Raw genomic sequence first — 12,124 nt, 5'->3', positions numbered from 1 at the left:
AAAAACCTTTTTCAATGAGAATTTTACTCAATATCTCATACCAAGCTCTAGGAGCTTGCTTGAGACCATATAAGGCTTTTCTAAGCTTATACACATGGTCCTCTATAAATGAGAATTTTCAAAGCTAAGGGGTTGTTCCACATATACCTTTTCATTTATGTAGCCATTTAAGAATGCACACTTCACATTCATTTAATACAACATGAAATTCATGTGAGAGGCAAGGGCTAAAAGAATTCTAATTACTTCTGTTACCTAGATAAATACCCAAGATGAGGGGTGAATTGGGTTTTTCAAAAATTAAAATTTTTAGCTCTTGTTGAAAACTCTTGATTTTTTTTATCTAAATAAAATGTGATCGAGCAAGTATATGAAAATTTAAAACAATCAACCACAATGAACAAGAGAATTTTTATAGAGGTTCAACTCTTTAAAGAGCCTAGTCCTCTCTTTCAAGACTGAACTTGAGGTTCCACTAGGGAGAATCAACACTAGCTTTTGATTGGAGTTAGAACCAACATACAATCAATTGCCTAAGTAAGACCACTAACACTTAGCTAGCAAATACAATCCTCTGCATAACAAGTGAATAATAACAAACTTACAATTAGATGCAATATCAAACAAGTCATCAACGGATTGAGAATTCCACTAGCCATCAGATTTCCAACACTTGAGCTTTCTCACTCTTGTTTGAATGCTCTATCAAGTTTATTCTCTACTCAGGTTAGCCTTCACAGAAGCTTTGAATTTATGCACATCTGTAGAGAATCTAGCTGTTATAAATAAAGGAATAAACAATCTTTCGAAATACAAAAATTCTTTATCAATTTCTAGCTCCATGTTATGGACTTGGAGATACACAAGCTCCATGCGGCCTTAGCTCTTCAATCTGTCTTCCATAGACAGTAGCTATGTTAGCTCGATCCTCACACAAGCTCCACTCAAGTGCTTCTAAGCGAAATGAAAGGGGAAACTGGAAAATGAACATAGAGAAAAATATACAACCTCTTGTATTAAAACTCTCCACAATTACAACGACCCTTTAAAATGACCCTAGTAGAACACTTACGATTAGAAGCCCTCACTTGCCCTCGCACAAGTGCCTCACTCTCACTTTAGCTCTTTAGCTTTCCACACTCTTGGATTATTAGGGGATGGTTTTCAAATGAAGGCCTCACCCCTATTTATATTTCCACCTCTTTAGAATTAACAGTGGGGATCAACTTGATCCAATAGCCTCCTATCACCCTCTAGAATTCTCTACACAAAATATCCTAGATATTTACAATGGAGCTCTCTAGAATAAGCCCCTAGAATCTTCCCTTGGAATTCTCTAGAATGCTCCATCCTTCTGTAATTTTCTTGAGCCTTTTAGAGAGTTCCTTTAATGCCCGTCCATGGAGCTTTTTGGACCTCACCAACTCGACCATGTTCCGAACGCTTTTGAAACCTTCCACAAACCTCTCGGGCGTTCCTTCAACATCGACCCTCTTGCTTTCCCAATGGCGTGTCGCCTTGCCTTCGTTGCCTCACATCCTCAACCGTGTCCCTTTCACGTCTTTGGCCTCCAGCTTGGAGTACCTTTTGCGGCCACTTGTGTGCTTGATGGCGCACCTGCTCACCATTATCACCCCTCGACCTTGGTAGCGTGTCCTGCCTACACCTTTTGGCCTCCAGCCTAGCATTCCTATTGTGCCCATCTTTATGCTTCTCTTAGCCGTTGGGGCTTGTCTTTTGTAGTGTCACGCGTGGTGCGTGACAATCTCCCCCACCTATTGTGGTGATGCCCTCGTTGCCATGGCGTCTAATGTGTTATGTCTGATCTGTGTCCCTCAACGAGCTATATTATCCCCAAGTAATACACGTTACATCTGCTCGTCCCCTCGACAAGTTGCATCCCTAAGACATACAACCTCTTCACGATGGGAATCATATAAGGCACATTACCTCCAAGAATGCACAATGCCTTCATGCTTGGCATTAGTTTTGCGTTGGACTTCTTCATAAAGTTCAGCCCCAATATCATCTCGTAGCCATCCATTGGTGCTATTGATAAATCCACCCGAGTCTCGCACGTGCCAAGGTGTAGCCTCATTCCTTATGTTACTCCTGATAACGGCTTGGCTTTTAGTATTGATTGTCTTTATCTAGCTGTCGTCCCTCGTAACTAGAAGGCCAACTGCTTGGCCTCTCCCTTGATATGAAGTTGTGGGAAGCTCCTGTATCCACCGAGGCCCAAACGTTTTGTCCGTTGATGCGGCTTTCCATAAACATGAGGCCCTTATCTTCGGTCATCCCACTACTTGGCTCCTTGGTTCCAACTTATAGATTGTTCAAGAGTTAGATTAGCCCCATTTGCTTTGGCTTTTCCTCTCGATCTCGTTCCTCCCTTGGCTCCTCCATAATAGCCGATAATGCACTGATCTTGGGGTAGTCCTTCATTTTATGAGGCCTATCGCAATTAAAGCATCCTTCCCTTGGCCTAAACATCCCCTTCTTATCTTCATATTGCTTCCGACCTTGAGACCTTGTGTCTTTGTCGCCCGTAGAAGAGAAGTGACTGCTTTTGTGATGCCCCAACCCCACTACCGGGTGCCACCATAACCCACATTACAACCCTGACCTGCTACGAAGGACAGTTATGCCCCTACCAATATAAAGCTTTAAATTAATATGGGTGCCCTGGGTGGGGTCTAGGTTTCACCGCCTTGGACTGGTCGAGAACTCGAGAGTAAATTGCGTAGGCAGCGAAAACTCACTCGAGTCTCATACCTGATTAGGCCCTTGGAGTATAAATCCAATTTCAAATAAACAAATACCAACAAGCTCAATAAATTACTTCAACCACCAAACATGTTTAAACATATATCAGATTTCGGCCGTAGCCGATCGGTACAAGTTCCCTACACCTACTGGGTTACTCATAGTGGGAACCTTAACTTCCAGTTTACATCTGGTTAAACCATCACCGTGACTCGTGATTAACACACAGTAAATATATTATATGATTAACATAGGGGTTAACCTACACCCCCATTATCAACAGTCACTGCCAACTGGCGGCTCATCTAACAACACTGCCTTTCCCTTCTTGGATCCCGAGCCACCTGCTAGGTTAGTGGGAAAAATATAGGGGTAGTCTCGAGGACTCAGTAAGGGTAATATGAGTTGTAGTAAATTAAAATGCATGACAATTATAGAATAATGTGAAGTGCATCATGCATGCAGGCTTGTCCACCTTACCCTGATCCGGATTTTGGTGGCCCTACTAATTTCATTTAGGACCCCATCTCGAGACTCACACGGCCCAAATCTACAGCCCCATGCCTAGACACTTCTCCCACAGTCTAATACAAGCCATGTTAAAATAAATTTACTCGCAAATCATAATAAACCCTACCGGACGTTAACCACTTGCTTCACCTCGGTTTCACGTCTCAATTCCTATACAATTTATAAAATAAAATAATTTAATTAAATGTGCAGTTAATTTTAATTATCGCCGTTACATTGCTAATTAATTTAGCTAAACATGTGACTAATTTATAAATAGCACTATTAATTAAATTTAAAAATATTTTATACCTCACGTATTCGCACAGGCAGAGTTTCTATACTTCTTAAAATTCACTGTGTTACAGCAGTGAAATCACTACTATTTATAGCTTGGGGGGGGGGGGGAAGGAAATTCGGCCAAGAGGTGAAGATTTTGGGTTACAAGGAGCCCCCAGACGCTACCACGTGGCAGCAAGGGAAGAGAGAAGGGTGGCTAGGTGAGGGGACATGGCCGCGCCAAGTGGCGCGGCCTGGGCGCAACTGGGGTGCGCTTAGCTGTGCGCTCCCGAGTGCATGGGCGCCAACTGGCGCCGCCAAACGATGCCATTTGGCGCCCTAAATGGGTGGAAAAAATTCCACCCCTTCTCTCCCCCTCCCACTTGATCCCTGGTTGCCCAGCTGGCCCCTCGCGCGTGCGACCAGCTGGGCTGGCTGCTCCCTCAACCATTAAACTTCTTCTATTAATTTTAAAGTGATCCAAGGCCATTTTTGAAAATCGCACACAACCCCCCAAACTTCCAGAATTCACACATACATCCCCACACCTCATTTTCCTTATTTCACCTACACCCTAAAATTTCCAAAAATTCATTAATTTAATTTATTTCTTTTTTCCTCATTGTTTCCATAAATATCCCCAAGACCTCAATTCTTTAATAAACCACAAATAATTCATCCCAACCTCATAATTAACCAATAATCATACACAAATCACCACAAACCTATTGATTAATTATTTTTTCAAAGTCTAGGGTGTTACAGTCTCCCCTCCTTATGAAATTTCATCCTCGAAATTTTGTACATTTTATTCTATCATACATAGATCCTCAGCATTAACTATGATTATCAAACAAGTAAGGATATTTCTCACACATTTCTTCTTCCATTTCCTAGGTCGTTTCTCACTTCGAATGTTAACTCCACTGCACCTTTACAATAGGTAGAGTTCTACGTCTTAATTGGCGGTCTTGGTGTTCCAGCACACATATAGGTTGCACCTTGAATATCATATCAGGTTGAAGTTCAACATCCTCAGCACGCACTTCCATGTCCGAATTATATATATGCTTTCGTAACTGGGAAACATGAAATACATCATGTAGTCTGGTTAATGGCTCTGACAACTCCAGACGGTAGGCAAGTGGTCCAACTTGATCCTTGATTCGATACGGTCCCAAGTACCGAGGTCCCAATTTCCCTCTTCGTTGATGTCTAAATGCTGGGCGTATTGGGGTAGCTCGAAGGTACACCAGATCTCATTCCGCAAACTCCAAAGGTCGGGTCTGGTGATCTGCATACTTTTTCTATCGGTCTTAGGCCACTTTCATGTTTTTACGGACTATCTCTATCTGCTGTATTGCTTTCTCCACAAGATCTGTCCGGGTAAGCTGTTTCTCCCCTACTTTGAGCTAGCACACCGGTGATTGACATCGTCGTCCATACAACACTTCATATGGGGCCATTCCTATGCTTGCTTGATAGTTGTTATTATAAGCAAATTCTGCCAAACTTAGATATTCATCCCAATTGCCTCCAAAATCTTGCACGTAAGCCCGAAGCATGTCGTCTAAAATTTGATTAACCCGTTCAGTTTGACCGTCTGTCTGAGGGTGATAGGCTGTGCTAAAATTCAGCTAGGTCCCAAGTTCTTCTTGTACAGCTTTCCAAAAGTTGGACATGAATCGACTATCTCTATCCGATACAATGCTCACAGGAACTTCGTGCAAGTGAACAATTTCTTGGATAAAGAGTTGGGCAAGTTGCTCAGCACCTATAGTGCTCCTTATAGGTAAGAAATATGCCAACTTTGTTAGTCGGTCCACCACAACCCATATAGCATCAGCCTTCCTCAAGGTCCGGGGTAAACCCATAATGAAATCGGTTGTTACATGCTCCAATTTCCATTCCGGAATCTCCAAAGGTTGCAAGCTTCTTGATGGTTTTTGATGTTTGGCTTTTATCCGTTGACAGGTGTCACATGCTCTTACGAACTCTGCCACATCTCTCTTCATTCCCGGCCACCAATACACTTCTCAAAGAACACAATACATCTTGGTAGCTCCGGGGTGTACTGTATAGGGTGTTCGATGTGCCTCATTCAGAATTTCCCTTTGTAGCCTCCCCAAGGCCTACACATACACCTGCCCATTCATTCGGAGTATTCCATTACGGTATTTAAATTCCGGCTGCTTGGGTAGCCCATTCTCATCTATCCATTGTTCTAGATTGCCCTCATGAGCTGTAGCCAGTTTAATCTTATCCCAAGGATCAACTTGTAATCGCATCTGTGCCACAATTGTTGTATCGCCTTATGGTTTTTCCTTGAGGGTTAAATTTGTGAACTCTTCAGTTAAGGCATGTAAACGGATAGCCAAGCATACCCTTGACACAATGCCTTTCCGACTTAGTGCATCTGTTACCACATTTGCTCGTCCTGGGCGGTACTGGATGGTACAGTCATAATCTTTTAGGAGCTCCATCCACCGGCGTTGTCAAAGATTTAGATCTCGTTGAGTGAAGATATACTTTAGACTCTGATGGTCCGCATATATAACAAATTTTTCTCCGTACAAGTAATGTCGCCACAACTTTAAGGCATGTACCACAGTTGCCAATTCCATGTCATGTATCGGGTAATTCTTCTCATGGGGGCGCAGTTGTCTAGATCCATATGCAATCACCTTACCATTCTGCATCAGCACACACCCCAACCCTATTCCCGAGGCATCGGTGTACACCTCATATCCCTCAGACCCTTCAGGTATAGCCAATATTGGTGCTTCGGTCAACCTCCACTTGAGCTCCTGGAAAGCTTTTTCACAAGATTCATCTCAGACAAACTTGGTTCCTTTTCGGGTCAATTGAGTTAACGGGGCAGCAATACTTGAAAATTTCTCGACAAATTTACGGTAATACCTTGCTAGACCGAGAAAACTTCTAATTTCAGATACAGTAGTAGGTTGTGGCCACCCTTTTACCGCTTCCACCTTGGCAGGGTCCATAGATATGCCTGGGGTGCGCTTGGCTGCGTGTGCCTATGTGCATGGGCGCCAGCTGGCGCCTCCAAACCGCGCCATTTGGCTCCCCAAATGGGTGGAAAAAATTCCACCCCTTCTCTCCCGCGCGCTCCCCCTCCCACTCGATCCCTGGTCGCCCAGTTGGCCCCTCGCACGTGCGACTAGCTGGGCTGGCTGCCCCCTCAACCATTAAACTTCTCCTATTAATTTGAAAGTGATCCAAGGCCATTTCTGAAAATCACACACAGCCCCCCAAACTTTCAGAATTCACACATACACCCCCATACCTCATTTTCCTTATTTCACCTGCACCCTAAAATTTCCAAGAAACTCATTAATTTAATTTATTTATTTTTCCCTCATTGTTTCCATAAATATCCCCAAGGCCTCAATTCTTTAATAAACCACAAATAATTCATCCCAACCTCACAATTAACCAATAATCATACACAAATCACCACAAACCTATTAATTAATTATTTTTTCAGAGTCTAGGGTGTTACAACTTCTAAGGGGCAGGTGATCGTCTTTCGGGTGACACATAGTTCTCTCTTTGTTTCCCCCACCTTTGTCATGGTTGTCTCACAGCTCGCATTTTGAGGCATACTCTATGCGATAATCCGCCAAGGACTCCACTATCATTGTTGCCTCATCTATGTTGCTAACTCCTCATCTTTGCAACTCCATTCTTACCCAATGTTGGGGCCCATCGGTGAAGTAAAAGAGAAGTTTTATTCAGTTATGTTTGGGATATGAAGCATTAGTGTTGTCCTGCACATAGTCCTGAATCGTGGATCTTTGCTTGAGTTTTTGCATCTTTTTTTGTGCCTCGTACACCACATTTTCAAGATAGATTAGCAGTTCAACATCCCTTCTTGAAATCATCCCAAATCTTGATTGTAACACCCCACATCGCACAGGCGCGTCACCATAAGGCAATTTTCAGGAATCTTTTTTCTTTTCCAAGTCCATCACGTGTGGTGTATCAAGAACAATATTCACATGCAAAAAACATGCTTAACACATACGATGGCCGACATCCACCGTGATTTCAAGAACAATCGTCACATGCAGATAAGATCCTAAAAACCTCAGTCTTGCCCATTTAACTAACAAGATCAATAATCTTAAAACTAAACGAGACATGGTATAACGCAGCGAATACATTAACATCAAAATACCGTGGCCTATCACGAGTTTCATACAAGGTGTATTCACACCGAAATACGTATTACAAGACTACCAAATGATAACAACATTATCATACAACCGTTCATACATATACAAAAATAAATACTAATCCTTCCAAAATGTTACAACGACCATCAAACTAAACACCATTGGCTCTCAACTGGCCATGTCCTCGCCCTCGTAGCAGTCCCTGGTTGGAACATTGAATGTTTCAGGGGCATAACCTAGGTTAGGTGATAAAACATCTAAGTGATGGCATGAATAGTTTACTGAATGCATGAAAGATATACGAGCATGGCATATACCAACAACAATGACATGCAACATGTCTAACTTGAGAAATCTCCCTAACATACTCAACCTCCTGTGGAAAATCCATTCCACACACCTTTGGGGTTAACCTTACGCGACATACTTAATCCCCGAGTGCCCTACCATATCACCCGATCACTGGGATTAACCTTGCCCCATTCTCAAGTATACCCTATCCCGTCCCCCATGGACATAACAATGACACGAAAATCAATACCTCGATGATATGAAAAATCACACGCCATGCATCGACTCATTTATAAGTAAAAACAGTTGATGCAATATACCATATGTACAATATGCATACGATGCCATAAGTACGTAAGTAAAACTCCTATGCATAACACCCTGAATTCTGGAGGGTATAACCGCTCACTTGAATTGATTCAATCACATGCAACCTACGTTCGGGAGGGTAAAACCGATCGCCTGAACTCACTACACACACACCAAGACACTTCCAAGCAAGGGTAAGACTGGAATCAGACCACTCATCTTAATTCAGAAAAGACCATTTTTTGCCTTGAAATGCGTGTCGTGTCTCAAAAAATGTGCAATCATTCTCCTTAATATTCTAGTCGTCTTTTGTTTACCATTATGACCTTAGAAATCAATATTTCTATTTTTTCTATAGTTTCCTCAATTTTTCTTATTTTTTCCTATTTTTCAAACATTTCTCCCCCTTGAAAATTCATAATAAATACCAAACACTCAATTTTTCCAAATATTTTTGTATAAACCCTCTTAAAATAATTTTATAAAAATTATAAAATTAATTTCAGGAAAAACTTGGGCTTCACACGCTAACGCGTGGAAGAGAGTGGTGTTTGCGCATGCACACGCGCAGCTAGTCTTCTCCAGTTACAGTCGTCGGTAGTGATCTCCGATGCCCGATTTGATTGAAAGGGCTTGAAGCACTCGTTGAGGCGACCTTGATGGAACCTTCAAACGGCCGAAATAGTCGCTGAAAAAGGCTTTAAAAACCAATTGTAGGCCTTGGCTCCGGCGAGCCCGATTTTTCAGCGAAGGCATTGTAACCCTATGAAAACTAAGCCAAACGCCTCAAAACTCTCCAGATCCTCTTCCCAACCCTTACGAAACAAAACCCCCTTATCAGTTAAGCTCGATTTAAGCGAAAACGCAAGCAATTTTGATCGATTTTGTTTTTCAATCCCTTGGCCTCCTACCCATTTTATACCCGTTCTCGACCCGATTTCCCACAAAATCCCACATGTTCTTATCCCTGAAGCCCCAAATCTAGCTTTAAACCAATCTTCTAGCCCTAAATCATGAGATATGGCCTTCGAAAATCTCAGCCAAATCGGCGGTCACCTCTGCCATTAAAACCAGTCGCATCACAGTGGTTCTCGGCTAATGGCCACTCCCAGATGCTTCATCATCACCTGGAGGCTACTTTGAAGCCTCTAGGCTACCTTCCCGATGCCCAGAGGCTACTGGTCAACGGCCATGTGCGGCGGTCGCATTCACACCTTGAAACTGCCATTTTTTGCACTTTAGCCTTTTGATTATTTTCAAATCACATTTCTCCCTATCCTTAATGCCCCTAGATTTTCTAACACTTCCACTACTGCCCACAAGTTCCAAATTATTCATTTCTCCCAAGAATTTTTGAAAAACTCATTGATTTGACCTCTCTCGGGTAGTTTATACAAACAACAATTTTGCCCATATGCCCCTAATCGTGTGTTATTGACCTCAAACCTTCGGAAATCTCTTGGTTTTGTCAAATATCACTTATTTAGGAAAATTCACCTTCCTTGGCTTGCCTTGACATGGACTCCTGCATTTCGTTCATGTTTTGAATATTACGCATAGGCCTGAAACTTTACTAACTTCCATTTTAGCCCCGTAATTTCTAAAAATACTCTTGATATTAAATACTGGGTATTACATCAATCTTCCACATCCCACTTTCTATATCATTGTGCTTGCGGCGCCACCATAATGTCACAATGTCACTAAGGTAGAGAATGGCAATTCGTACCTTTGTGGCCTTATCGACGATGTTAACGCCTTCAAAGTACATCTCCATCTGCCATAGGAAATTCTTGACCTCCTTAGCATCCTACTTGCCCAAAAACTCCTTCAGCTTGGGGTACACCACCCTTGGAGTAACGGATGATGTGCTAGCACCCATGCTAGACGTTATCCTCTTGCATGCGGCCATCTCTTTGCGCATCTCGTCACAAAGTTGGCTGAATTAGTTTTGGATGGTCGTGATGGTCCATGACCTTTCCCTCTAAAGTAGCAAGGTCACCCCTCACGACACACTATTCTTCCTTGACGGTGTCAAGTTGATCCATCCCGTGCGATTCCAACATTGAGAGCGAATGTTCCATGGCCTCAATGCTTTCCTTTATATTGATGAACATCTCCTCAAGGGCCTTCGTATGTACCTGACTTGTGTTGCGTTCTTGCTTGGTGCCATCCTTGGCAGACGCAACATCACATCCTCACTAGACCTCCGTTGTGCTGGACTCGTTTCCCTTGTTAGCCATTATGCTAACACCACCCATATGCTAAACGTTGCTCTGATACCAACTGTCACAGATTTGGAGATTTGAAAGCTTCGTGTGGCCTTAGCTCCTCTATGGACACTAATTAAGTCAGCTCGACCCTCACACAAGCACTACTCAAGTGCTTCTAAATGAAATAAAAAGGGAAATCAGCAAATGAACATAGAGAGAAATATACAACCTCTTGTATTAAAACTCTCCACAATTAGAACAACCCTTTACAATGACCCTCGCAAAACACTTGTGACTAGAAGCCCTCATTGCCCTTACACAAGTGCCTTACTCTCACTCCAGCTCTCTAGCTCTCCACACTCTTGGATTGTTGGGGGATGGTTTGCAAATGAAGGCCTCGCCCTTATTTATACTTCCACCTTCTTAGAATGGACGGTAGGGATCAACTTGATCCAACGACCTCCCATCACCCTCTAGAATTCTCTTCACAAAATATCCTAGATATTTACAATGGAGTTCTCTAGAATAAACCCCTGGAATCTTCCCTTGAAATTCTCTAGAATGCCCAATCCTTTTGCAATTCTCTTGAGCCTTCTAGAGAGTTCCTTCAACGCCCGTCCATGGAGTTTTAAGGACCTCGCCAACTTGACCATGTCCTGTACGTTTCTAGAGCCTTCCACAAACCTCTCGAGAGTTCCTTCAATGTCGGCCTGCTCGCGTTCCCAATGGCGTGTTGCCTCGCCTTCATCGCCTCACATCCTTAATCGCACGTCCCCTTGACGTCTTCGGCCTCTAGCTTGGCGCACCTCTTGTGCCCACTTGGGTGCCTGGTGGCATGTACACTTGCCATTATCGCCCCTCGCCCTTGGCAGCATGTCCCGCCTATGCCTTTCACCTCCGGCCTGGCACCCTTCTTATGCCTATTATTACGAAATTGTATAAAAAACAAACCAACAATCAAACCAATCAACCACACATGAACACATAATTTAACGTGGAAAACCCAAATCGAGAAAAACCATGGGCAAAAAGAATAAAATATCACTAACCAAATATTAGTAATACAAAAGTGATATAATTGCAACTAATTCCAAAGCATTAGACACCTATTTATAGATCTAAAATCATTTATGGATTAACACAGGAAATCATATTCTGATAAGAAGATGATGCATAGGGATATTTCTCTAGATGAGATAAATCTCACATAAAATTGAATTTGACATCATCATAATTTTAGTCAAATTCGAAGTCCCAATCTTAGTCAAATTTGAATTCCAGATCACAATTATAACAAGCTCCACCTTGACACAAAATTGAAATATGGAATTATCCAAAATTCTTTCTTCCAACAAAATCATAGAGAATTAATCTCCTGATAAATACCAACCAAAATTGCACTACATGAAATACCACATAAATTCACACAAAGTTTAATGTAGTGGATCTCTTCACTGGCAATTAAATCATAGTTAGAGATCGACCTCAACATATCTTTAATGATCTTAATAATAACTTCGCATTTATCAATATAAATCTCCCTTGATAACTCCACCT

General features: G+C 42.3%; 1 protein-coding gene across 1 annotated transcript; it reads right to left on the bottom strand.

The window, feature by feature from the left end:
* Positions 1–5,192: 5,192 nt before the first annotated feature.
* On the bottom strand, positions 5,193–10,131 carry LOC127799781 (uncharacterized). The gene is made up of 5 exons (XM_052334005.1): positions 9,991–10,131; positions 6,162–6,362; positions 5,940–6,002; positions 5,700–5,843; positions 5,193–5,564 (listed from the first exon to the last, which is right to left on the bottom strand). Exons 1-5 carry the CDS (start codon positions 10,129–10,131, stop codon positions 5,193–5,195), a joined length of 921 nt encoding a protein of 306 aa, XP_052189965.1.
* Positions 10,132–12,124: the final 1,993 nt, after the last annotated feature.

Source organism: Diospyros lotus, chromosome 4, assembly GCF_014633365.1.
Source record: "Diospyros lotus cultivar Yz01 chromosome 4, ASM1463336v1, whole genome shotgun sequence".
Lineage (NCBI taxonomy): Eukaryota > Viridiplantae > Streptophyta > Magnoliopsida > Ericales > Ebenaceae > Diospyros > Diospyros lotus.
The sequence above is the reverse complement of the archived record's forward strand: the minus strand, read 5'-3'. Positions and strand labels throughout refer to the sequence as shown.

What these genes read in the sequence shown, in the direction of transcription:
- LOC127799781 (XM_052334005.1), bottom strand. Translation starts at nt 10,131, where the DNA reads ATGGAGATGTACTTTGAAGGCGTTAACATCGTCGATAAGGCCACAAAG. An exon ending in GTGGGATGTGGAAGATTGAT is followed by an intron (nt 6,363 to 9,990) that starts GTAATACCCAGT and finishes AAAGCTTTCCAG; the next exon opens with GAGCTCAAGTGGAGGTTGAC. An exon ending in ACATGGAATTGGCAACTGTG is followed by an intron (nt 6,003 to 6,161) that starts GTACATGCCTTA and finishes TGTACCATCCAG; the next exon opens with TACCGCCCAGGACGAGCAAA.